Source organism: Juglans microcarpa x Juglans regia, chromosome 1D (assembly GCF_004785595.1).
Source record: "Juglans microcarpa x Juglans regia isolate MS1-56 chromosome 1D, Jm3101_v1.0, whole genome shotgun sequence".
Lineage (NCBI taxonomy): Eukaryota > Viridiplantae > Streptophyta > Magnoliopsida > Fagales > Juglandaceae > Juglans > Juglans microcarpa x Juglans regia.
Window position 1 is genome coordinate 33,766,597 of NC_054594.1, and position 27,559 is coordinate 33,794,155.

Below are 27,559 nucleotides of genomic sequence, written 5' to 3' on the forward strand. Positions count from 1 at the left end.
AAGAAGGGACGAAATGGAAATTATTTAATTAAATAAAGTAATGAAAGGAGATTAAAAAAAAAAAAAAACCTATTTTTTTTAATCATTTTTTATATATCTTTAAATATTTTTAAAAAATAAAAAATATCAATTTATTAAAATTCTCTTCCTTAATAATTAAATAAAAAACTAAAAAATTTAGACTCCGTTTAAATTGAAAAGTGATCTCAACTCATCTCATTAGTATAATTTTCTCAAATTTCTATATAAAATATAATAAATAATTTAACTTTTTAAAATTTTAAAATAATAATAATATTAAAAAAATAATATTTTAATAATATTTTATTTAACTTTTAATTTTTATCTTAATTTATTTCATTTTAATTCACTATCTGAACGGTACCTTAATCCATCACTTTTATCTATTCAATTACCATTTCTCTAAAAAAAAAAAAATTGGAGAAAGGGGATTATTAAACAACAGGATTGAGAGATGCATTATCGTTGGGTCGTGAAAGACCTCTTTGCCACTCATTTTCAACCAATTTACCTTTATTTTTATTTTATTTTTTTAAGTTTGAATTCTCTATTTCACATAATCACAAGTGCGTAGTATACTACAAAATTAATCAAGTTGTGGGTTGATATCATGAGTTAGATTTAATTTATAATAAAAATAATTTTACAATCAAACATATGACATCAACCCACATTAATTTATGAATTTGATTTTACAAAATTTTATTATAGTTAAATTATTTCTCATCCTAAAATAGAGTTATTGATACGCTGAATTTTTACGTGAATACCAAGACATAGAATACTAGGAGAATAAATATATAAAATATGTGTTAAAATATTTATAGTTGTCTAAATAAATCTTTAAAATAATATTAAATACTTAATAAATATTATAAAACTCGTTTTATATATCTACTTCTTTCTCCCTCTAATCTTAAAATAAAATGGTTTTTCTTTTATATTTCAATTTAGCAACAAAATCTTAGACATATATATTGATTCGTCTCACAAGCCATTTATCTAAACTTAACAAACTAGTTTTTTTTTTTTTTTTCTTTGGCAAATAAGGCATTTATAGATAAACTAAAAGTTATAATATACAAGTTTGGAGTGAGAGTCTCCTACAATCTTTCCAGAACTAACATATTACAACACAAAAAAGAAAATGAAAATGAGAGTTTTGGACCCAAATAAATGGCTCCCACCCAATTCTCACAAGGGGAGATAGCTTAGTGAAGATTTTTAAATAGTCCGCTGAATAGACTATAAAGTTACAGTTAGAAGCTGCAGTAAAGAGCTGTATGTTGCAACATATTGGTATGGACTGGCTAGAAGGAATGTCATCTACTTTCACTCGATCATTGGTTAGGGAAAGCGGAAACATAGGAAAGTAACAAAAACTGAGACGAATCGTCGATGAAGGGTCGCCACTGTCTGTGGTGGCGCGTGCAGTACACGTGCCACACCTGGAGAGAAGTGGAAGGTCAGAACAAGAAGACTCAACGCCGTTGATCCTGACGGTGCTGCGCGTGGCGGTAGGAAACTTAACAAACTAGTTGCTATTGATGTATGGAGCCCTTCCTCATAAGTGAGTGTTTTTTACATCTATAGTTAGTCTAAATTAATTTGTATCTAAACTCTAGATCATAAAATATATGAAAGAGATATATATATTTTAAATATTTAATATTATATAAGAAATGAATACATACAATAATAACTATTTTAACACTCAAACTCTACAAATCTATTACTTTTTCACTCTAAAAGTAATTATGTAATCAGGTTTACAAAGAGTTAGCATACTATTCATTAGTAAAACGTGGTTGGGTAAATAAATAATGATACGAGGACACTTGGTTGGTAGTTTTGCTAAAATACAATGGTATCTTAAATTATAAAATTATTTTTATTATAAAGTAGATCTAACTTATCATATAAAGTCATGTTAGTTTATAGTTTTATTTGAATTTTTTTTTTTTTATAAATGTAGCATTTCTCTTTAAACAAAAGAGGTTCATAGTTACACGAGATATCGATATCTATATCTTAACTCTTCCTTTTTCATTTTTAGGTTTTGGGATTGTCTCACAGTCTATATAATCTCTTGTTATATATATATAATATGTAAACATTAAAATTAAATCAATATACAGTACCAATAGGGGGAGGATGTAGTATTCATTGAATTCCATCTAAGCATGTGCATCACATGGGATCTACAGACTACAAGTGGGGAATCTTTGATTGAATTGATGGCTATAAAATATGCTAATCCAAAAACTCATAGAATGGCTATAAATCGATCACTATATGTTGCAAACTTGCAAATTTATTTGTTTTCTTAGGCACTTTCAAAAATCTACACTATATATATATAATATATATAGATATATTAAAAATAACATTTTGGCAATAACTGAAAAAAAAAAAAAAAAGGGCATTGCAGTCAGAAAATTGAAAAAAAAAAAAAGGAAGTAATTAAAAAATTAAAGAAGAAGACATATATATATATATATATTATATTTATATGAGGAGGAGGGGAAAGGAGTTGCTGATGGATTCCACGCGCTTTCCCATGATGTAAGTCAATGAAGCAATCAGGTGGGGCCACGGCATTGACAGGCCGCGTAGCGTCAATCGGTTACCTGGTGTGTTCTTCACATGCTTCTAAGGCGAGTGGATTGGGCCACCCCACCGCGTCACGATATTTTTTGTGCCCATTAAGCCCCTCAACATATTATTTAATTTATAAAAAGTTCCTGACCATCCAAATGGGGGCACCCTCAACCACTTGAATCCTTCATTGTCGTTTCGCTCAGTCTCGATCAACTTTGTATTTGCTTTCTAATTTTTTTTTTTTTTTAAACTATTCTATTTATTAAGGACTGTATTTTTTTTAATTAACTTTTTATTTGCAAACGTCTTGGACAAGGTCATGGTTTCTTATTGGCAAAAAAATTTTAATATTTTATTTCATGAAAATGTAATAAAAAAAGTAACATCAAAATCAAATTTTTTTAAACGGGTGGTATGGCGATATTATGGTATTTTGTTGAAATATATATATATAAATATTCAAGAAGCTGAAAACATTTTTTTTTTAGAAAAGAGTAATATTACTGTACCTCTCCATTTATATTCAAGTTGGTTTCCGTATGTACGAGTTCATGTCACGTAATAAAGTGTTGCATGCCATTCAATTAATTAACATTCCCCACTACGTAATGAAGCTTTTGTTAATTTCTAAGCTAGGTAGGTTAAATAAATGTACGTGGAATGCCTCATGCCTGCCATTTGTACATAGTACTCTTATTTAATTAATTACTAATTCAAGGAGTATTATAAATTTATTAATTGAATATTATGGCTTTGTACGTACGCACATGTTCTTGCCCGCCCACATCTATAACTTAATTTTGGCCTTGTGTAATGAATCATGTTGATGTATATAATAGTCTTAATTTTCCACATCCTGAGTAGTATTAATTCATTCAAATAAATAAAGACACGTAGTATACTAACTAGGCATGCTGCATGCAGATTAGTTAAGAGTACTTAATCAATTCCACTCTCGAATTAGTTGCCACTCATCGCTAGAGATTACACATTAATATTGCATGCTTATTGATTTGCATGTTACCAACTTGATCAATAATCGCTGTAGCTTGCTAGACTTCAAAGGCAAAGTTAATAATTAATTAAGATGATCATTTGGAAAGGACAAATTATGAGAGCCTTGTTACTAGTCTTCGGCCCAAGCCCAACCAGATTTTCTTTGGGCAACTTCTTTTTTTTTTTTTTTGTTTTTTCTTTTTCACAATTAAGTTTTTTAAACAATTAATGAAAAAACCACACATTGAAGTAGTTAGTACTCCAGATATATCTCTATGATATTTAAGATCTGATTTGGTTATACAGATGAAATTATTTCATTTTATATAATCATTACAATTTTTTTATACTTTCACATAAAATATAATAAATAATTAAATTTTTTTAAATCTCAAAATAAAAATAATATTAAAAAAATATTTTAATAATATTTTATTCATATCTCATTTTATCGTATAACCAAACGAGGCCAATAGTCTGAAAAAGCAATTAAGCATTTGATTGGCTCCAATAATATTAATATGGCATGCATGCATGCCGTACTTATTCATATCAAACCAAGACTACGTACGTAACAAACAAGCGAATATATATCTGATCACCTGACCTGGAAATATGATCACTTGACGTACTTAACAAACCATTGTAACAGGTCCTGATGGGCCTCCTCAGCAGACTTCACGGCGCCGTCATCTTCATCATCGTACCTGGTTGTCCAACCATGTATGACTTTCGGAAATATCTTAACATAGCTATCCACCTGAGAAAAATCCAATATTATCATCATTTCATGATTACTCATGTTGAATTCAAAAACTGGGAAATGATCGATCGATGAGAGCAAAAGCAACGCAAGATGCTGCATGCATAGCATGAGGTACGCGCGCGGTTATTGTAAGAATGCAGGCTCATGTGCTACTATTTGTTTCAAGAGGCTAGGGTTGTCATGAAAGACAAATTAGCAGAACATTATAACATGCCATACGAATGAAACTTGAAGCTGATCGAAGAGATCATCTAGCTAGCTAGCTGCTATTATATACTCTGCTTGGCAATCCGTAATTAGGAGCACTGCAAAAGAAAAGGGACCTAATTAAAGATACGATCTTCCTACCTCAGTTTTGGTACTTAAGACCTGTTCAAACTGTTTCAAGAGTTCGGGTGGAGCCAGTTCGTCAATCTCAGCTCCTAGTACCGCAATTGGAACCTTTACAGCTGAAATTAATGAATTCCAAACAATGACCATCAAACTATATATGACACTTTTGCTAATTTGGTTAACATGAAAATTAGCAAATATCGATGGATTTGCAAACAATTTCAGGGTAGAAATATCACCAGTAGTAGTACTGGAAAATAAATCATTTCAAAAAGCTGCTGGGAAAATGATTGTGACATAGGCCAAGATAAGACATTAATTAGTAAGATTAAACCATTCATGTAAATCAATCGGTATGCTAATAGAAAATAATTAACATCCTTTGACCACCACAGAAAGGAAAAAGGCAGCTTATAGCTTATAAAACCAGGTGCTTTTGAATAAAATGCAATATTCAAATTGGAAGACTAGTATGATCGATGAGCGATAGTCGATAGAAGTTCTTTTCCGAGTGTTTCAAAGGCATGACTTTTTAAGTGTTTTTTTTTTTCCGTGGCAAAAGGCACTTTAAGTTCTGGCGTTGCAGATTAACTATCGATGTAGTACTGAAAACTAATATATAATTCTGGAACATCTAAGCATTGGAATCCATACCCTTGATATCATCCACAGTGACAATATACGGATGTAATATCACAGCAGCTTGAATAAGTTCGGACTTGGCAAGTTGAACCACGACCTTAGCTGAAAAAACAAACGTACAAAAGTCCATAAATCAGCCTCTTCCCGAACCAGTAAGAAGCTAGCTACTTGAAGAACTTACATTGTCTATATATAATGGTGGAAGGGTAGGCGGCCAGGGGAGTGACTACGAAACTATGACTCTATGCAATTAAAAAAAAAAAAAGGGAAATTAAAAGAGGGAACATAAGAAAGAATCAATAGGGGAAAAAAAACTCACCACCCCAGCAAAAACCTGCAGCCCCAACTGCAGAAACACCTTTACTTTTCACAGCTTCAATTACTGGCTTTGCCTCCTCAAATCCCTTATCCTATTAAAATGAAACAGAGTTTCACGCACTCATGAAACTGCATAATGAAATTTACGTAGCAATTATTAATTAGTAGATGGCTGCAGCCTGCAATAATATTGGGGTTACCAATACTACCATGGTCGCAAAAGGTGGATGTAGCCAGCTAGTTCAAAATTCATCAAGTATATATGAACCATGATGATCTGTTGCTTTATGCAATGATGACAATAAAGAAGTTATGCAGCAGAATCCAGAAATATTTCAGACAGCCCTGGGAATTAACTTATCCCATGCATATGAAAATCCAGTAGTGGATTCAAGTTTCACAAAAGGGCCCTCTGCAACAAAGACAATTGTAAACAATTTCCACAAGGATTACATGCAGTCTAAAACCCACCGTTCCATGATCCTTAATCCAAACTGGTAGAGGCCGATCAGCATTTTCGAACGAAAAGGGATCTCCATGTAGGAAATCAGGGACCAACACATAAAATCCAGCTGCTGCAACCTTGTCTGCGAGCTTCCTTTAATGTATAAAGCAGCTGACGTTAGTTTTCACAAAGGCAAAAGTAGGCAATGACTTATCTATTGCACTCGGGTTCCAAAATAACAGAAAATAAATTGCAAAAGTGCCCATGCACTGTGTGACCAAATTAAAGTGGATACTGAGATTGTCACTATGATTTATTATTTTATTATTATTTATTATTTACATTTTATTATCATTCATTATTATTTAATATTTTATCATTACTCTTTTATTATTTTTTTACTATTATTTATAGAATACTTAAAAATACCTCACTACCTAAACACAACCTAAGTCAGCCAAGTTTGGAATATGGAGTTTGTAATTTCAAAGAAATAGAAATCTAGCTTAGCCAAAACTTATAGCATAAAAAGAGTTTAGCGATGCATAAACTTTTCAAAAACAACTTAGGGCTCGTTTGAACGTAGAGATGAGACAATAATTATCGAAATTATAAAAATTTTCATTCTCAAATATTATTCAAACACAAAAATAATATAATTTTTATAAATTTTAAAATAAAAATTATATTAAAAAATTATATTCACTTTATAATATTTTTATTCAAATTTTTCTAATTTTTCAAAATTCAATAAAATATCTTAATTCAAATCTTTTCAATATTGTTCATAAGATTCTAAGATACCCAACTGATAGTGCAAAAACCTGTAAACTAAGGTTAGAAGAAAATAGATGGTAATTAGGCATATATACCTCAATTTTGGAGCTTCATAGCCTGCAGGACAAGTCAAACATGTAAAGTTAGAAGTTGAAAGGGCATTAAAATAGCATAGCTTATGATTTTGTGGAAGGTACAAATAACATAGCTTACTTGCTCAACAGGAATCAAGCACTAAAATCTCATTTTCATATCTTACGGAGTCCAGAACAGAAAAAGGAAGAAACAAACAACCGCATAAGAACGGAAAAGATTATAAACAACGTCTAACACAAACACCAATCATCAGGAAAGTATTCCAGGTTTTCGCAGCAAAATCAGAGATTTCTGAAGATGGAATTGCAATCGTTGATCAGTATCAATCTCTCTCTCTCTCTCTCTCTCTCTCTATTCCAATGAAGACCGTAAAGTTTTTACTTATTTTGTTTTCTACACGCTCGACGCAACTCTGTCTCCTGATCTCTGTGCTCCGAGTCGCTGAGCGATCGTGTTCGTCAAGAGTACCGAGTTGAAGATCGAGAAGGCTCGGGAGAATACTGATCTTCTCTGTAAAAGTCGCCACTCTACTGGGGGGTGAACACCCTCACTGGAGCAAAAAATACACTTCAACATCTTTTGGACGGAACCTTATAATCATACGCGAATTGTTTTGACCTCTTTTCTTCAAATTATGTCGCTGTTATTATATATATCGTTCAATGGGTTTTCAGTCCTCCTTTCGGGAGGTAAGATGTCTGGAAGAAGGAGATTGTCGGCCAGTTGCACATTTCATCACATCAGAAATGAACTGTACTGGATCCGACTTCAGACAGAGGATGTGAATCTCGATATGTACCAGTGAATTTCTAATGAATCTTCTTCCTCTTTCCCTACCACTGGGAATACCACGTTTTCCGAAAATGACAACAAATAAATAACGAAAAAGTGCAGAGGGAAAAGGATAAATGTGATGAAATATGTGTAGGTACCAAATACGTCGGAGAGGAGAATAATGGCAAGCTTGGAATCGGAGGAACCAGAAACGTAGGTTGTTAAGCCACCGAGCTGTTCAACATGGCCAGAGCCGGCGCTAGGATCGAGTATTGGCGGGTTGGAGCAGCACTGGGGACCTGACATTGTTTCTATTTCCTTTGATCAGTCCAACGAACGCAAAAGTCTTATATTGTTTTGGAGCAATCAATTGTGGACTGAGTTTCCCCAAAACAGAGAGAAAAAGTTGTGGATTGGACATTTGTTCATTGCTTTATTAATAAATTAGAAATGATATTAGTTCGAAAGTGCGGAAGTATTGTATAAATTTAAAAAAAAAAGTGAATAAATATAAAATTTATTTAAAAAGTTAATAATATTTTAATAATAGATTACATTATTTTTTAAAATAATTACACGACAGTTACAAACTCTAGAACTTAAATTTTAAATTGGACTTTGAGTTTGTTCATATTTCTAAAAAAAAAAAAAATTGTTTTAAAAATTATCAGCGGCATTGATAAGCTTTGTCAAATTGACAATTGATATTGATTCTATTTGTCCGTAAATTTTCTGAAAGTTTGTAAAATTCTCATTGCTTCTACTGTCTAAGAAAAAATAATAATTATAACTCTATTTGAAATTATTGGTAGTTATGCAAAATTAAAATTGTTTTTTAATGAAATGACATAATTACCATGATTGCTTTAAGATAAGTTGTAAAATAATAAGCATTGTAAGATGATTCCATGCAATCCATTCCTTGCACCCAAATTAGTGGTTACATTCATACATTGAAGTAGTTATACAAGATGTGATATTTTTTTTTTATCATAATCGAATCATCATTTATGTTTTTGAAGGAAAAATTCAAAAGTTGATGAGATACATACACTACCGAGAAATGCTGCTTGTCTTGAGAATGAGTCCTGATGTAATTTTTTTTTTTGACTTAGAGATTAATAAAATATTTTTTAATAATGTTGTGATTTTTTTTAAATGTTTAATAGCATAAAAAATGAATGAAAAAAATGGGTCAAATAGCCTTATCGGAACCATCCTCGGTAGGGCTGATAAACGGTCCGGTCGGACCGAATGGACCGACCGTTTCGGTCCGAACCGGACCGGACCGAGACTAAGACCAGTCGGTCTCGGTCCACGTTTTAAAGGACTGAAAAGTTTCGATCCGGTCCAGAATCCAAGATTTTTTTGAACCGGATCAGATTGAACCGGACCGAATGAAAAAAAAAATTATATATATTATTTATATAATAATTATATAATTAACAATATAAAATTTTAAATATGTTATTAATACTTGTTAATATTTTATAAATATACAATATTTTATATATATCTTTATCTAACCTATCACTATTAACAATATAAAATTTTAAATATGTTATTAATACTTGTTAATATTTTATAAATTTACAATATTTTATATATATCTTCATCTAACCTATCACTATTAACAATATAAAATTTTAAATATGTTATTAACACTTGTTAATATTCTATGAATTAACTAATATATAATATCAATTAGTTAATTATATAAATTAATAATATAATTTTCATTTAATTTATTATCATTGACCATATAAAATATTTTTTTATTGAGTTTATTATATAATTCACATTAATAAATCACTTAATTTAATATAATATTTTAAATAAATTCTTTTTATTAATTATTTAAAAAATAAAAAATTAGGCCGGACCGGACTGACAGCTATCGGTCCAGTCCGATCCAAAAAAATGATGGATCCATCGTCAGACCGAACTGGACCATTTGCACTCTTAAATTCCTCGGACTATACCCTCTATGGGTGTAGCACCACTCATCAGCCACCTCATCAAGTGGGATAAGTTTTTACTATAAACAATATAGGTACAACATGGCTAGATCATTAAAACCATGTAGCAAAAAATAGGAAAAAAATGAAATAGATGAATTAGAATAAAGAGAGAGAACAAAAAGAAAAGAGAGAAGCGAATGAATAATATAGGAGATAGGCAATGGCATCGACCGTCGATATATCAGAGAAAGGGATAGTTTGGTCGGGTCCGAAAAGATTAACAAAATCCAACAAAGTATACGCACGAGTAGTGCTAATATGGACTTTCTTCTTATGATATCATTATCTAAATCTATTATATGTATGTGGTTAAAGAGGAACTTGTGAGTCTTATTTTTAGCTGACACGATAATAAAGATGTTTTGACAATCTCTTGATATTATCCGCAAACATTTAATAATAATAATAATAATATATTGTGTGTATGCATGTTTAAGACACTTCTTTGTGTATATTTTTAACATGAGCAATAAATATTAGGTATAAATTTTAAATATATAAATTTTATACAGTTTTTTTGTAAAAATATGGCATAAAGATAAAGTGGAGTTTTTCACATTTTTTTTTAATCCACTTTTTTATAAAGGTAATGTTAGGGTGACCGAGAAAGATGACCCTTACATTATACCGAAAGCATAAATTATATTTTTATTTTTTATTTTTTAAATCCCTTTAAATATTAAAAAACACTTCCTTAACTATTAAAAAATAGAAACGGCAGCTTCAGGAGAAGCATTTTCCTCTTTTACCTAAAGTCATTTATACGTATTTTTGGTTTTTTTTATAACATATTTGATGGACTAATCGCCCTAATTTTATCTTGTGAAAATGAATAAATCATATAAAGGGTATAATTTATTAAGATTATTATGTTTATGAAATCGACTATTTACTTAATAGAAATGAAAATAGACTCTAAAAGTGATTCGAATGAAATTTTAAATTGTTTAATATTTTTGAACTCATGTAATCAGATTTTCGACATTTTTTTAAAATAAATCTCAATCAGAGAGATCAACACGTGCCTTTACTTTTAGGCTTACTGGAATATAAAGTATAAACAACTATTTCACGACTCTTATATAATTATTAAATAAAAGAAATTAATTTGTTTAATTTTGAGGGATATAAAATATAAAAAATAATAATATTTTATTAAAAATTTTTTTGATATCATTATTAAAAATGATTTTAATGGAATGTCTCGGTCTGAGTCAGAAACATCAATCAATTACGAGAAAATAATTGAATTTAGAACTGTGGTTACAATTGATTCTTGAAAATTGTGCCATGTCACTAACATTTCCTTTGTCTTTTTGCCCCCTCGAAAATGGATTGAATCGGTTTGTTTTCATATGAGTTGATTCCGAATTTGTTAGCTGCATAATGGTTTCATTTGTTTTATTGGGCTCACTATTTTCTTTAAATGGTTGCATTTTTTTTTAAGCATTTGTTGGGCCGTACGGTTTAATGCATGCAGACCATTTTTTTATTGTTTGATTTCGTATGGGCCGCTTACATGTTTTATGATAGTAAATTAGTAATATTGGTGGCTACGTTATGGGCTACTCTCTTTCATGATAAAATTTTTATTATGGGGTATTATTTATTTGTTTTGAACGTGTACAGATTTTTGCTTGGTTATTTATCAATCAATATTTATATTATGGTTATCATGTTGTCACCAAAGTGATCTTGCTGGAAAAATTTATAAATATTGAATTGAATTATGACTTGCAAAATCATTATGGAATGATTATTTGATTATTATGGTTTGACCCAAAGGTGCACCAACTTTCAAGTAGTCATTAAATTAATTAGGATAACTGATAGAATGATAGTGAGATTGGAATGGATGCCCAAATGTGACCAAACCAATCAAACTTTGAAAGATTATCAATTATACCTAGGTCAATGAAAATCACCATTAAATTTGAATATTAGTATATTGCATTAGTTAATCCAAAGATTGAACGCAATATTACTAATGGAAGTGATTTTCTCAAAGCATTAATGTTGTGATGATTTTATTGCCGTTTCAGTTCCTGTTCCGCTTCATTCGCTAGTTTATTCTATTATGATATTTAATAGAACTAATTTCTTTGATTGGAAGGAACAGATCCAGCGTCACCTTGGTGTTCTGGATATTGACTTAGCACTGCAAATTGATAAACTGACTACTATTACTGAAACAAGCAGTTCGGAGCAGCAAGCTTTGTCTAAGTCATGGGAAAGATCGAACAGATTAAGCATTATGTGTTATGCGAATGTGTATTGCGAACAATATTAAGTCTACGCTTCCTCAAATTGAAAATGCAAAGAAATATTTCAAGGCTGTGGAAGATCGATTTTGTTCAGCGGATAAGTCCCTTGGAGGGAGATTAATGGCTGAACTTATCACCATGAAATTTGATGGTAGTCGTGGAATGAATGATCATGTCCTTGAAATGACCAATCTAGCTGCCAGACTCAAATCTCTTACTATGAATGTTGATGAAAGTTTCCTTGTTCAGTTCATTTTGAATTCTTTGCCTACTCAATATGGGCCATTTCAGATTCACTATAACACAATTAAGGAAAAGTGGAATGTGAATGAATTGTTAGTATGTGTTAATTTAAGAAGAGGCAAGGCTTAGGCAACAAGGACAACATTCAGTTAATGTTAAGAGTCATGGAGTTGGAAGTTGGTGAAAGAAACCGAAGAAGAGTTTCAAGAAAGATCCATTGAAGGTTGTGGGACCTTCTCATGTCAATGAGGCTCGCAAGAGGGAACATAATAGACCAAAATGCTATTTCTGTCATGGCTATGGGCATTTACAAAAAAATTGCCCGAAACGTAGATGTTAGTTTGAGAAGAAGGGTAAGCTATGGGCTTATGTATGTTTCAAATAAAAAATGACACAAGTTCCTTCTAATACATGGTGGATTGACTCTAGTTCTACTATTCATGTTTCAAATTCGATCCAGAACATAAAGGAAAATGAGCATTTTATAGTCTTATAAAATGGAACTCAAGTACCAGTTGTTGGTGTTGGAACTTTATGTTTGTTTTTAGAGTTAGACTACTGTTTGGACCTATTTGATACTCTTTATGTTCCTACTATTTTTAGAAATTTAATTTCCATGTCAAGACTTGATTATGATGGTCATATTTTGTATTTTGAACATAAAAGTTTCCGTTTGTAGAGAAATGACTCATTTGTTGGTTCTGGTGTTTTATCTGAGGGGTTATATAGATTTAATCTTAACAAAAATTTTGCTAAAACACTCCTCACCCTACGTCATGACGTTGAAACAAAACGTAACAGAGTTAATGAGAATTCTTCTTTCTTGTGCCATAAAAGACTGGGTCATATATTTAAAGAAAGAATTGAGAGATTTAGAAATTTCAAAAGACTCATTTTGAATTGTGGATGGGAAGGAAACCGAGTTTGAGATATTTTCATATTTGGGATTGTCCAGCAGAGGTTAGGATCTATAATTCACATGAAAAAAAAGCTGGATTCTAGAACTGTAGGCGATTACTTTATTGGTTACCCAAAGAAGTCCAAAAGGTATAGGTTTTACTGCCTTAACCATAGTACGAGAATTGTTGAAACCGGAAATGCCAAATTCCTTGAAAATAGTGAAATTAATTGGAGTGATGTATCACATAATGTGCTCATCGAAGAAGTTCGAGTGCCTATCTCGATACCTATAACTTCAACGGAAATTTTTGTTTCTCCAGTTGTCGAACATAATGATAACATTGAACAACAAACTAAATGATAATTCACTCCATAATGAGAATGTCACCAATGAACTAGTTGCAAACAATCACAAGGAATAGCATTAAGGAGATCTCAAAGAGAAATGAGATTAGCTATTTCAGATGATTTTTTGGTATATCTACAAGAATTTGATTATGATTTAGGGACAAATAAAGATCCGGTTTCATTTTAACAAGCTATTGAAAGTAGTGATTCTGAAAAGTGGATCAATGCTATAAATGATAAGTTGAAATCAATGGAACAAACTAAAGTTTGGGATGTCGTTGATTTGCCTGAAGGTTTTAAGATAGTCAGGTGTAAGTGGGTCTTTAAGACCAAACACGACTGTAATGGCAATATTGAGAGACATAAAGCTAGACTTGTTGCAAAAGGTTTCACTCAAAAGGGAGGTGTTGATTACAAAGAGACGTTCTCTCCTGTATCAAAGAATGACTCTCTTAGGATCATAATGGCTCTGTTGACTTATTTCGATTTGGAGTTACACCAAATGGATGTGAAAACTGATTTTCTGATTGAGAATTTAGATGAAGAGGTTTATATTGATCAACCTGAAGGTTTCTTGATTAAAGGAAAGGAGCATATGGTATGCAAATTAAAGAAATCAATTATGGACTTAAACAAGCTTCTAGACAATGGTATCTTAAGTTTAATAATACCATCACGTCCTTTGGATTTAAGGAAAATACTGTTGATCGGTGTATATATCTAAAGGTCAGTGGGAGCAAGTTTATTTTTTTGATTTTGTATGTTGACGATATATTGCTTGCCAGTAATGATCTTGGTTGACTGAATGAAACTAAGAGATTTCTTTCTATGAACTTTGAAATGAAAGATATGGGTGAGGCAACTTACGTGATAGGAATTGAAATATTTCGTGATAGATCACGTGGATTGTTAGGGTTGCCTCAGAAGGGATATGTCGATAAAGTTATTGAAAGATTTCATATGGCTGAATGTGCGGCCACTCCTACTCCTATTTGTAAAGGAGACAAGTTCAGTGAAAAGGATTGTCCACAGAATGCATTAGAAAAGAAAAGAATGGAAAATATTCCTTATGCATCTGTTGTTGGAAGCTTGATGTATGCTCAAACTTGTACAAGATCAGACATTAGTTTTGTAGTTGAAATGCTCGGGAGATACCAAAGTAATCCCGGAATGGAGAATTGGAAGGTTGCAAAGAAGGTTTTAAGATACCTGAAGGGAACAAGACACTATATGCTCACGTATTGAAGGTCTGATTAGTTGGAGGTGGTTGGCTACTCCAACTCAGATTTTGCTGGTTGTGTTGATAGTCGGAAGTCAGCTTTTGATGACTTGTTTTTATTAGCTGGAGGAGCAATATCATGAAAAAGCGCCAAATAGACTATCATAGCAGCATCTACTATGGAAGCTGAATTTGTGGCATGCTTTGAGGCCACAATTCATGCTTTATGGTTACATAATTTTATCTTGAGATTTGGAATTGCTGACAGCGTTACCAAGCCACTAAGAATGTATTGTGATAATTTCGCAACAATATTTTTCTCCAAAAACGACAAATATTCTAATGGCGCTAAGCACATGGAGCTCAAATATTTAGCTGTTAAGGATGAAGTTTAGAAACAAACAGTGTTTATAGAACATATTAAGACTGAGCACTTGATTGCAGATCATTTGACTAAAGGGTTAGCACCAAAGACATTTAAGGAACATGTTGATCGCATGGATCTTTATTGCAATCCCTGAGGTATGTTTGTGGATCTTTATGTTTTTTGTTCTATAACATCTATAGAGATATCACTAATTGTATTTTTGACATTTTTTTCTGCTTACCATCAATTACGTAATTATGAAGATGGATTATTGATGATAGGAATCGTCTTTGACAAAGACATTATGGCCGGGACATTACAGTTACTTCCTATTATAGATTATAATTAAGTGATTTGCTAGCATTGTAGTGCATGGAAGGGAATATGTCACTTTATTGATATTTACTGTCATAACTCACGTTGGTAAGTTATTTAATATGATATTATTGAAATCTCACTAAAATGTAAATAAGTTAATGTTATGCGCATATTATGTCTACCTTGTCAATTCAAATAAGTGTCATTCATATGGGCCAAGTGAGAGAATGTTAAAATATGTCCCACATGAAAAGGTGATATGAATATTATTTAGACTTAATGAGATAAGGTGGTTTTTGACTTTGGAAAAGATTTAGAAATTTCAAGTTAGTTTCCGTATGTACGAGTTCATGTCACGAAATAAAGTGTTGCATGCCATTCAATTAATTAACATTCCCCACTACGTAATGAAGCTTTTGTTAATTTCTAAGCTAGGTAGGTTAAATAAATGTATGTGGAATGCCTCATGCCTGCCATTTGTACATAGTACTCTTATTTAATTAATTACTAATTCAAGGAGTATTATAAATTTATTAATTGAATATTATGGCTTTGTACGTACGCACATGTTCTTGCCCGCCCACATCTATAACTTGATTTTGGCCTTGTGTAATGAATCATGTTGATGTATATAATAGTCTTAATTGTCCACATCCTGAGTAGTATTAATTCAATTCAAATAAATAAAGACACGTAGTATACTAGCTAGGCATGCTGCATGCAGATTAGTTAGAGTACTCAATCAATTCCACTCTCGTAGACTCGTAGTAGTTGCCACTCAAATCACCAGCGATTACACATTAATGAAAAAACCACACATTGAAGTATTATATCTTAACAGAGCTATCCACCTGGTTAAGATGAATCACTTAAAGATCTGATTTGGTTACACATGACATTATTTCATTTGATCTTATTTTATATAATCATCATAATTTTTTCATACTTCTACATAAAATATAATAAACAATTCAAAATTTTTCAATAATATTTTATTCATATATCATTTCATCTCGAATGTATAACCAAACGAGAGACAATAGTCTGGAAAAGCAATTAAGCATTTGATTGGCTCCCATAATATTATGGCATGCATGCATGCATGCTGTACTTATTCATCTCAAGCAAATTGTATATATAGTGAGATATCAAACCAAGAATACGTACGTAACAAACAAGCGAATATATATCTGATCACCTGACCTGGAAATATGATCACTTGACATACTTAACAAACCATTGTAACAGGTCCTGATGGGCCTCCTCAGCAGACTTCACGGCGCCGTCATCTTCATCATCGTACCTGGTTGTCCAACCATGTATGACTTTCGGAAATATCTTAACATAGCTATCCACCTGAGAAAAATCCAAGATTATCATCATTTCATGATTACTGTTGGGAATAAGTGTAGCTAAGACTAACACGAAGTATAATAGCGGAACTAAAACGAAAGAAATAGATGACAATCTCACAGAAAGAACACCAAGAATTAAGTGGTTCGACTCAAAACGAGCCTACGTCCACTGGTGGGGTCGGTATCGAAGATTTCACTCAACAGAGATGGAGTACAAATCAATACAACAAAACTTCACAAGGAAGTTATCTCTCAAAACTCTCTCTAGACTTCTCTCTCAAGAAAACACTAAACAAGAGCAAAAAACAAATGAATTCTGAAGTCTCTTAATCCCAAATGAGAGAGGCGCCGTTTGATATTTATAGCAAAAAGTGAGAATTCACTTTTGTGAACATTGGCTCGAGCGAACGTCGAGCGAGTGTCGAGCGAACGTAGATATTCTGTACTTCGCTCAAGCAAACAGTTGTGCGAGAGTCGAGCGAAGCTCTCTGCCTGAATTCGCTCGAGCTGTGTGTCGAGCGAGGGTCGAGCGAAGCTCTCTGACTTGGATATTGCTCGAGCTGAATGTCGAGCAATACTTGAGCGAAGCTCTCTGTCTGAATTCGCTCGAGCTGAACGTCGAGCGAATGTCGAGCGAAACTCTCTGTCTGAATTCGCTCGAACTGAGTGTCGAGCGAATGTTGAGCGAAGCTCTCTGTTTGACTTCGCTCGAGCTGAGTGAACCTCCGCTCGAGCGAACGTACGACACTTGCACTGTTCAATCAGAATTCAAGCCACCTTGGCTTGAACTCTGCCAAAACACCAAAAAACCTCCGACCACAAAACCAATCCCACCACCACCAAATCCCTTACGGGAATAACAAAATGCGAACACCAATCAAGTCCAAACAAAGTTTGAACTTGTATACTGCAACTGGCTTAGTCATCATATCTGCTGGATTCTCTGTAGTAGCAATCTTCAGAATCTGTATAGCACCCTCTATAACAATCTTTCTGAGAAAATGGTACCTGACATCAATGTGCTTCGTTCTTTCATGATACATTTGATTTTTGGTCAAATGTATTGCACTCTGACTGTCACAGAATACTGAGATCCCATCTTGTTGTAAACCCAAGTCATTGACCAAGCCTTTCAACCAAATGGCCTCCTTAACAGCCTCTGCTGCTGCCATGTACTCTGCCTCGGTAGTTGATAAAGCAACAGTGGATTGCAGTGTTGCTTTCCAACTAATAGCTGACCCACACAGAGTGAAAACATAACCTGTCAATGATCTTCTTTTATCTAAGTCTCCAGCATAATCTGAATCAACAAAACCAGTAACTTTGGGACTGAGATCGACATCTCTATCAAATATTAACCCAAAGTTCAGGGTTCCCCTCAAATACCTGAGTATCCATTTCACAGCCTGCCAATGAGTCTTACCTGGGTTAGCCATATACCTGCTAACTACGCTCACTGCCTGTGAAATGTCTGGGCGGGTGCAAACCATTGCATACATGATGCTGCCAACTGCATTTGAATAAGGAACACTAGCCATGAACTGTTCCTCTTCATCTGTCTGAGGAGATAGGGAAGCTGAAAGCTTAAAGTGCGTAGCAAGCGGTGTACTTACTGGTTTGGAATCAAACATCCCAAATCTTTGAAGCACTTTCTCAATATACTTTCCCTGGGACAAGTACAACTTTCCAGCTTTCCTATCTCTGAAGATTTCCATTCCCAAAATCTTCTTTGCAGCACCTAAGTCTTTCATTTCAAACTCATTTCTGAGTTGGGTCTTTAACAAACCTATGTCAAATATGCTTCTAGCAGCAATAAGCATATCATCAACATATAATAGCAAATAATGAAAGACTTATCAGATAATTCCTTATGATAAACACAACTATCATAGTTACTTCTCAAATAACCATGATCAATCATAAAGGAATCAAACCGCTTATACCATTGCCTTGGCGACTGCTTCAAACCATATAAAGACTTCTTCAATCTGCACACATGATCTTCCTTGTTTTCAACAATGAATCCCTCTGGCTGATGCATGTAAATGGTTTCTTCAAGTTCACCATGTAGGAACGCTGTTTTAACATCAAGTTGCTGTAGCTCTAAGTCATACAATGCTACTAAAGCTAGTAGCAATCTGATCGAACTGTGTTTCACCACTGGAGAGAAGACTTCAGTGAAGTCGATGCCTTCTCTCTGACTGAAGCCCTTAGCAACTAAGCGTGCCTTGTATCTTGCATCTGTATCACCCTGGATTCCCTCTTTTCTTTTGAAAATCCATTTGCAGCCAACAGTCTTTACCTTCTTTGGCAACAGAACCAAATCCCATGTTTGGTTTTTGTGAAGAGACTCAATCTCTTCAGTCATGGCTGCGCACCACTGTGCAGATTCTACGCTCTTGACAGCTTCTGAATAACTGGAAGGTTCCTGACCAACAAAATTCTCTGCCGTAGTAAGAGCATACATAACCATATCTGCATGAGCATATCTCTTAGGTGGTCTAATCTGCCTCCTCTGTCTACCAGTCGCTATACTGTAGTCTTGCTCACCTTGTGCGCCGCTACTTGAATCAGAATCATGCTCATCTTCAATCGCATGATCTTGGGCACCGTTGGGCAGCCCTTGTGATGCTTCCACCTGAAACTCCACCTGCTTTCTAACATCTTGTTCTTGTCCTGTAGACTCAGAATTCTCCTTCCTCGGTCTAAGCATGGATTTTTCATCAAAAGTGACATCCCTACTGATTACAAACTTGGGTGATTTAGGATCAGTACACCACAACCTAAATCCCTTCACCCCACTGGCATACCCAATGAATATGCCCTTCTTTGCCCTTGACTCAAGTTTTCCATCATTAACATGAAAATATGCAGGACAACAAAAAATTTTCAAATTTGAATAATCAGCAGGAGTATCAGACCATACCTCATTTGGAGTCTTCAAACCAATCGCTGTGGCTGGAGAGCGATTGACCAAGTAACAGGCCGTGTTGATTGCTTCAGCCCAGAAATCCTTAGCCAAGCCTGCATTAGAAAGCATACTGCGAGCTCTCTCCAAGAGGGTCCTGTTCATCCGTTCAGCTACCCCATTTTGCTGTGGAGTATGTCTAACTGTACGATGTCTGGCAATACCCTCATTTCTGCAAAATTCATCAAACTCACCTCCGCAGAACTCCATACCGTTGTCAGTGCGAAGTCGCTTGATTTTCTTGCCCGTCTGATTTTCAATCAAAGCTTTCCACTGTTTGAAGTTGACAAACACATCACTTTTCTGCTTCAAAAAGTAGACCCAAACTTTCCAAGAGAAATCATCAATGAACGTAAGCAAATATTGAGCTCCACCTTTTGACGGGACGGAAGATGGGCCCCAAAGATCAGAATGAATGTAGTCCACAGAACTTTTGGTTCTGTGAACCCCTGTAGAGAACTGAACTTTGCACTGTTTGCCAAACACGCAGTGCTCACAGAAATCCAGTTTCCCTATCTTCTGATCACATAACAAACCCTGCTTACTCAGAATTGACATTCCCTTTTCACTCATATGACCCAACCGCATATGCCACAAACGAGTGACATCTGAATCTGGATCATCTGAAACTGACACTGCAGCTGCACCTGTCACGGTAGAGCCCTGAAGGAAATAAAGACCATTTGTCTTATCTCCTTTCATCACAACCATAGAGCTCTTACTGACTCTGATAGCTCCACCTTCACCAGTGTACTTGTAGTCCAGAGAATCAAGAGTACCCAAAGAAATAAGATTCTTTTTCAAATCTGGAATATGTCGAACATTAGACAAAGTCCGGACAATTCCATCAAACATCTTGATTCTGACTGAACCAATTCCAGCAATTTTACAACCCATATCATTCCCTAACAAAACAGAACCTCCGTTGACCGATTCATAGTTAGTGAACCAGTCCCTCTTGGGACACATATGGAAAGTGCAAGCTGAGTCCAAGATCCACTTGTCACTAAAGCGACTATTGGAGTCGCTTATTGCTAGAACAAGATCTAGGTCGTTAGACCTATCATCAGCAACACTAACGGCATTAGATGAACTAGTGCCGTCCTCTCTGTTTTTCAATTTTGGACACTCGTTCTTGTAGTGACCAAACTTATGGCAGTAATGACATTTGACGTTTTTCTTACTAAACGTTGTTTGTGAACTGCCCCTGGATTTCCCCTTATTCTTCTCTGAACCCTTGTCATTCGATCTACCCCTGCTTGAGGACCCTTTAACAAACAAGCCACTAGCTTGTTCATTAGTATTCTTCACACTCAATTTATTCCTGAACTCCTTAGAATTCAAAGCAGACTTTACATCTACTAAGGAAATTGTATTTCTACCATACAACATGGAATTCACAAAGTTCTCAAAAGATGTGGGTAATGAACATAAAATAATTAACGCTTGATCTTCTTCTTCAAGCTTAATATCTATGTTCCTCAGATCCATAATGAGTTTATTAAACTCATCTAGGTGTTCAGAAATAAGAGTACCTTCCTTCATTTTGAGAGTGTATAACCGTTGTTTCAAATACAACCGGTTAGTGAGAGATCTCTTCATGTACAGATTCTCAAGTGCAGACCAGAGACCAATTGCTGTTTCCTCATCAGCAACCTCTCTTAAAACTCCATCAGATAGTGACAAAAGAATAGTACTGTGTACCTTTTCTTCTTCTTCTTTCGAAGGAGCCGGAGAATCTTCAGATACTGACGCTTCTAATACTTTTGACAAGCCCTGTTGTCGCAGTAAAGCCTTCATCTTGATGCGCCATAGACTGAAACTGTTCTGACCGTCAAATTTCTCCACTTCGAACTTAGCCATAGCCATCCCTCCAGATCCTGAGCAAAGCTCTGATACCAGTTTGTTGGGAATAAGTGTAGCTAAGACTAACACGAAGTATAATAGCGGAACTAAAACGAAAGAAATAGATGACAATCTCACAGAAAGAACACCAAGAATTACGTGGTTCGACTCAAAACGAGCCTACGTCCACTGGTGGGGTCGGTATCGAAGATTTCACTATCAACAGAGATGGAGTACAAATCAATACAACAAAACTTCACAAGGAAGTTATCTCTCAAAACTCTCTCTAGACTTCTCTCTCAAGAAAACACTAAACAAGAGCAAAAAACAAATGAATTCTGAAGTCTCTTAATCCCAAATGAGAGAGGCGCCGTTTGATATTTATAGCAAAAAGTGAGAATTCACTTTTGTGAACATTGGCTCGAGCGAACGTCGAGCGAGTGTCGAGCGAACGTAGATATTCTGTACTTCGCTCAAGCAAACAGTTGTGCGAGAGTCGAGCGAAGCTCTCTGCCTGAATTCGCTCGAGCTGTGTGTCGAGCGAGGGTCGAGTGAAGCTCTCTGACTTGGATATTGCTCGAGCTGAATGTCGAGCAATACTTGAGCGAAGCTCTCTGTCTGAATTCGCTCGAGCTGAACGTCGAGCGAATGTCGAGCGAAGCTCTCTGTCTGAATTCGCTCGAACTGAGTGTCGAGCGAATGTTGAGCGAAGCTCTCTGTTTGACTTCGCTCGAGCTGAGTGAACCTCCGCTCGAGCGAATGTACGACACTTGCACTGTTCAATCAGAATTCAAGCCACCTCATAACAATTACTCATGTTGAATTGAAAAACTGGGAAAGGATCGATCGATGAGAGCAAAAGCTACGCAAGATGCATGCATGCGCTGAATAAAAGGGACCTAATTAAAGATATGATCTTCCTACCTCAGGTTTGGTACTTAAGACCTGTTCAAACTGTTTCAGGAGTTCTGGTGGAGCCAGTTCGTCAATCTCAGCTCCTAGTACCGCAATTGGAACCTTTACAGCTGAAATTAATGAATTCCAAACAATGACCATCAAAATATATATGACACATTTGCTAATTTGGTTAACATGAAAATTAGCAATGTCGATGGATTTGCAAACAATTTCAGGGTAGAAATATCACCAGTAGTAGTACTGGAAAATAAATGATTTCAAAAAGCTGCTGGGAAAATGATTGTGACATAGGCCAAGATAAGACATTAATTAGTAAGATTAAACCATTCATGTAAATCAATCGGTATGCTAATAGAAAATAATTAACATCCTTTGACCACCACAGAAAGGAAAAAGGCAGCTTATAGCTTATAAAACCAGGTGCTTTTGAATAAAATGCAATATTCAAATTGGAAGACTAGTATGATCGATGAGCGATAGTCGATAGAAGTTCTTTTCCGAGTGTTTCAAAGGCATGACTTTTTAAGTGTTTTTTTTTCCGTGGCAAAAGGCACTTTAAGTTCTGGCATTGCAGATTAACTATCGATCTAGTACTGAAAACTAATATATAATTCTGGAACATCTAAGCATTGGAATCCATACCCTTGATATCATCCAGAGTGACAATATAAGGATGTAATATCACAGCAGCTTGAATAAGTTCATACTTGGCAAGTTGAACCACGACCTTAGCTGAGAAAACAAAAGTACAAAAGTCCATAAATCAGCCTCTTCCAAGCTAGCTAGCTACTTAAGAACTTACATTTAGGAGTGACAATATGTGACACGACCCATTAATTAACGCAAACACGATACGATAAAAGAGGGTTAAGATTTAGCCTTAACGGATTCGGGTCAAAACGGGTTAATCCGTTTAGACATGATAGCTTAACGGGTTGATAACGGGTCAACCCGTAATGACCCGTTAAGAAAGTTAAAGTTATAATTATACCCTTATACCTAAAAAATAAAATTTTTGAGATTTTAATTTCGATATTTTTATTGTTTGAATTGTAATTTTAGACTTGTAGTTAGTTTTATATTTTTTTATAGATATTGTGATTTTAAAATTTATATAAAATTATGCTAAACTTAACAAGATCAAGGGGGTTAATTTTGAGTATGTTTAATCCATTTACATAAACGGGTCAAAACGGGTTAACACGACACGACACGACCTGACCCGTTATGTTAATGGGTCGTGTTAGGGTTTGAGATCTTGACACGATAAGCTTAACGGGTCAGGTTAGGATTAACCTATATAGTATAATATACATATTTTGACACGACACGAACATGACCCGTTAACACGATTTGACACCCCTACTTACATTGTTTATATATAATGGTGGAAGGGTAGCGGCCGGGGGAGTGACTACGAAACTATGACTATATGCAATTAAAAAAAAAGGGGAAATTAAAAGAGGGAACATAAGAAAGAATCAATTAGGGAAAAAAAAACTTACCACCCCAGCAAAAACCTGCAGCCCCAACTGCAGAAACACCTTTACTTTTTACAGCCTCAATTACTGGCTTTGCTTCCTCAAATCCCTTATCCTATTAAAATGAAACAGAGTTTCACGCACTCATGAAACTGCATAATGAAATTTACGTCATCAAGTATATATGAACCATGATGATCTCTTGCTTTATGCAATGATGACAATAAAGAAGTTATGCAGCAGAATCCAGAAATATTTCAGACAGTCCTGGGAATTAATTTATCCCATGCATATGGAAATCCAGTAGTGGATTCAAGTTTCACAAAAGGGCCCTCTGCAACAAAGACGATTAATTATAAACAATTTCCACGAGGATTACAGTCTAAAACCCACCGTTCCATGATCCTTAATCCAAACTGGTAGAGGCCGATCAGCATTTTCGAACGAAAAGGGATTTCCATGTAGAAAATCAGGGACCACCACATAAAATCCAGCTGCTGCAACCTTGTCTGCGAGCCTCCTTTAATGTATAAAGCAGCTGACATTAGTTTTCACAAAGGCAAAAGTAGGCAATTAGACTTATGCATAAGCGCTCACCTTGCTATTATTTATTATTATTTAATATTAATTTATTATTACTTAATATTATATTATTATTATTTTTTTATTATTTACAAAATATTTGAGCAATTTCATTATTTAAACGCAACCTAAACGATCAGCCAAGTTTGGAATATGCAGTTTGTAATTTCAAAGAAATAGATATCTAGCTTAGCCAAAAATTATAGCATAAAAAGAGTTTAGCGATGCATAAAATTTTCAAAAACAACTTCTCGTTTGAACGTAGAGATGAGACAATAATTATCAAAATTATCTAAATATTTTATAATTTTATTTCTAAACATTATTTAAATATAAAAATCAATGTAATTTTTATAAATTTCAAAACAAAAATAATATTAAAAAATTATATTCAAACAATTTTCTAACTTTATAATATTTTTATTTAACTTTTTCTCATTTCCTTTTCAAAACTCAATAAAATATCTTAATTCAAATTAGTTTAATATTATTCACAAGATTCGTTTGTTTTTGAGATGATCAGATGAGTTAAGATCAAAGTAAAAAGTTAAATAAAATATTGTTAGAATATATTTTTTAATATTATTTTATTTTATGTACGAATTTGAAAAAATTTTAATGATTAATTGAGTTGAAAGGAGTTGTGAAAACAAACGATAGCTAATAGTGCAAAAACTTGTTAAGTAAGCTAGTTAGAAGAAAATATGAAAAATTATATTCATTATTCTCGCACCACACATCATATTTTTTTTCTCTTATCAAATGTGTGGTATATGGATGATGAGTAGAAGAATTTAATAAATTTAAAATAAAATAATAAAAAAATATAATGTATAATGTGTAAAGATGATGAGGAATAAAACTAGAAAATAGATGGTAATTAGCCATATATACCTCAATTTTGGAGCTTCATAGCCTGCAGGACAAGTCAAACATGTAAAGTTAGAAGTTGAAATGGCAATAAAATAGCATAGCTTATGATTTAGTGGAAGGTACAAATAGCATAGCTTACTTGTTGAACAAGAATCCAGCACTAAAATCTCATTTTCATATCTTACCGAGTCCAGAACAGAAAAAGGAAGAAACAAACAACCGCATAAGAACGGAAAAGATTATAAACAACGTCTAACACAAACACCAATCATCAGGAAAGTATTCCAGGTTTTCGTAGCAAAATCAGAGATTTCTGAAGATGGAATTGCAATCGTTGATCAGTATCAATCTCTCTCTCTCTCTCTCTCTCTCTCTCTCTCTATTCCAATTAAGACCGTAAAGTTTTTACTTATTTTGTTCTGCACACGCTCGACGCAACTGTGTCTCCTGATCTCTGTGCTCCGAGTCGCTGAGCGATCGTGTTCGTCAAGAGTACCGAGTTGAAGATCGAGAAGGCTCGGGAGAACACTGATCTTCTCTGTAAAAGTCGCCACTCTACTGGGGGGTGAACACCCTCACTGGAGCAAAAAATACACTTCAACATCTTTTGGACGGAACCTTATAATCATACGCGAATTGTTTTGACCTCTTTTCTTCAAATTATGTCGCTGTTATTATATATATCGTTCAATGGGTTTTCAGTCCTCCTTTCGGGAGGTAAGATGTCTGGAAGAAGGAGATTGTCGGCCAGTTGCACATTTCATCACATCAGAAATGAACTGTACTGGATCCGACTTCAGACAGAGGATGTTAATCTCGACATGTACCAGTGAATTTCTAATGAATCTTCTTCCTCTTTCCCTACCACTGGGAACACCACGTTTTTCGAAAATGACAACAAATAAATAACGAAAAAGTGCAGGGGGAAAAGGATAAATGTGATGAAATATGTGTGGGTACCAAATATGTCGGAGAGGAGAATAATGGCAAGCTTGGAATCGGAGGAACTAGAAACGTAGGTTGTTAAGCCACCGAGCTGTTCAACATGGCCAGAGCCGGCGCTAGGATCTAGTGTTGGCGGGTTGGAGCAGCACTGGGGACCTGACATTGTTTCTATTTCGTTTGAACAGTCCAAGGAACGCAAAAGTCTTGTATTGTTTTGGAGCAATCAATTGTGGACGGCTTAGTTTGGAACATAAATTCATCTCAATTCATCTCAATTCATCATTACAATTTTTTTAAATCTCAATATAAAATATAATAAACAATTCAATTTTTTTAAATCCTAAAATAATAATAATATTAAAAAATAATATTCTAATAATATTTTATCATCTCAACTCAACTCAACTCAACTCAACTCACTTCAACATCCAAACACAACTTGAGTTTCCCCAGAGAGAAAAAGTAGTGGTCCTGTGGATTGGACTTTTGTTCAATGTTTTATTAATAAAATAAAAATAATATTTACAGTCGTCCAGTATATAAGTGTTGTATAATTTTTATAAAACAAGTGAGTAAATATGTAATTTACTCGAAATATTAATAATTTTTTAATAATAAACCATATTTTTTTTAAAATAATTATACGATATTTATATATTCTATGACTGTACGTTATATTACTCGCTTAGATTCTAAATTAGACTTTGAGTTTGCTCATATTTCTAAAAAATAAAAGAATAAAAAAAATGGTGCAGCTACTATGCCACCCCAGGTTGACCGCTGGGCGTACCACCCAGTGTAAAATTTTATTTTATTTTATTTTTCTTTATACATTTTTTAATATATTTAAATATTTTTAAAAAATAAAAAAAATATCAATACACTTAAAATCACTTTCTTAATTACTAAGTAAAAATAAAAATAAAATAAAATTTTTGCCAAGTGATCAAATGAAGCGATTACAATAGGTGGACAAAGTAGTGTTTCTCTAAAAAAAAATAAAGATCAGCGACATTGATAAGCTTTGTCAAATTGACAAATGATGATTCTATTTGTCCGTAAATTTTCTGAAAGTTTGTAAAATTATTATTGCTTCTACTATCTAAGAAAAAAAACAAAATTTATAACTTTATTTAAAATTAA

At 33.9% G+C, this 27,559-nt stretch overlaps 2 protein-coding genes across 4 annotated transcripts; both read right to left on the reverse strand.

The window, feature by feature from the left end:
- Positions 1–4,091: 4,091 nt before the first annotated feature.
- Positions 4,092–8,167, reverse strand: LOC121242236 (endo-1,3;1,4-beta-D-glucanase-like). The gene is made up of 7 exons (XM_041140128.1): positions 7,928–8,167; positions 6,995–7,016; positions 6,149–6,275; positions 5,679–5,769; positions 5,372–5,461; positions 4,733–4,833; positions 4,092–4,378 (listed from the first exon to the last, which is right to left on the reverse strand). The coding sequence occupies exons 1-7, from the start codon at positions 8,073–8,075 to the stop codon at positions 4,238–4,240; spliced, it is 720 nt and encodes a 239-aa protein (XP_040996062.1). The 5' UTR covers positions 8,076–8,167; the 3' UTR covers positions 4,092–4,237.
- On the reverse strand, positions 4,092–26,872 carry LOC121242240 (endo-1,3;1,4-beta-D-glucanase-like). 3 transcript variants are annotated; one of them, XM_041140136.1, is made up of 9 exons: positions 26,857–26,872; positions 26,432–26,651; positions 25,493–25,514; positions 24,410–24,536; positions 24,041–24,131; positions 23,166–23,267; positions 22,542–22,711; positions 16,662–16,805; positions 4,092–4,233 (listed from the first exon to the last, which is right to left on the reverse strand). In XM_041140136.1, exons 2-8 carry the CDS (start codon positions 26,577–26,579, stop codon positions 16,665–16,667), a joined length of 801 nt encoding a protein of 266 aa, XP_040996070.1. In that variant the 5' UTR covers positions 26,580–26,651; positions 26,857–26,872; the 3' UTR covers positions 4,092–4,233; positions 16,662–16,664. The 3 variants fall into 3 exon arrangements, with proteins under 3 accessions (XP_040996070.1, XP_040996073.1, XP_040996066.1); XM_041140139.1 differs by lacking the exons at positions 4,092–4,233; positions 26,857–26,872 and having other exon boundaries at positions 16,598–16,805; positions 22,542–22,642; positions 23,178–23,267; XM_041140132.1 differs by lacking the exons at positions 4,092–4,233; positions 26,857–26,872 and having other exon boundaries at positions 16,598–16,805.
- Between the last annotated feature and the right edge of the window lie 687 nt (positions 26,873–27,559).

Excerpts from the sequence above, each read along its gene's own strand:
- LOC121242240 (XM_041140136.1), bottom strand. The coding sequence starts at position 26,579 with ATGTCAGGTCCCCAGTGCTGCTCCAACCCGCCAACACTAGATCCTAGC. Across the intron at positions 22,712-23,165 it reads TATCAAGGGTATGGATTCCA|ATGTTAACCAAATTAGCAAA; the intron begins ATGCTTAGATGT and ends TTGCTAATTTTC. Across the intron at positions 16,806-22,541 it reads TCTTAAGTACCAAACCTGAG|GTGGATAGCTATGTTAAGAT; the intron begins GTAGGAAGATCA and ends GATTTTTCTCAG.
- LOC121242236 (XM_041140128.1), bottom strand. The coding sequence starts at position 8,075 with ATGTCAGGTCCCCAGTGCTGCTCCAACCCGCCAATACTCGATCCTAGC. Across the intron at positions 7,017-7,927 it reads TCTCCTCTCCGACGTATTTG|GCTATGAAGCTCCAAAATTG; the intron begins GTACCTACACAT and ends CTTGTCCTGCAG. Across the intron at positions 6,276-6,994 it reads TATGAAGCTCCAAAATTGAG|GAAGCTCGCAGACAAGGTTG; the intron begins GTATATATGCCT and ends TATACATTAAAG.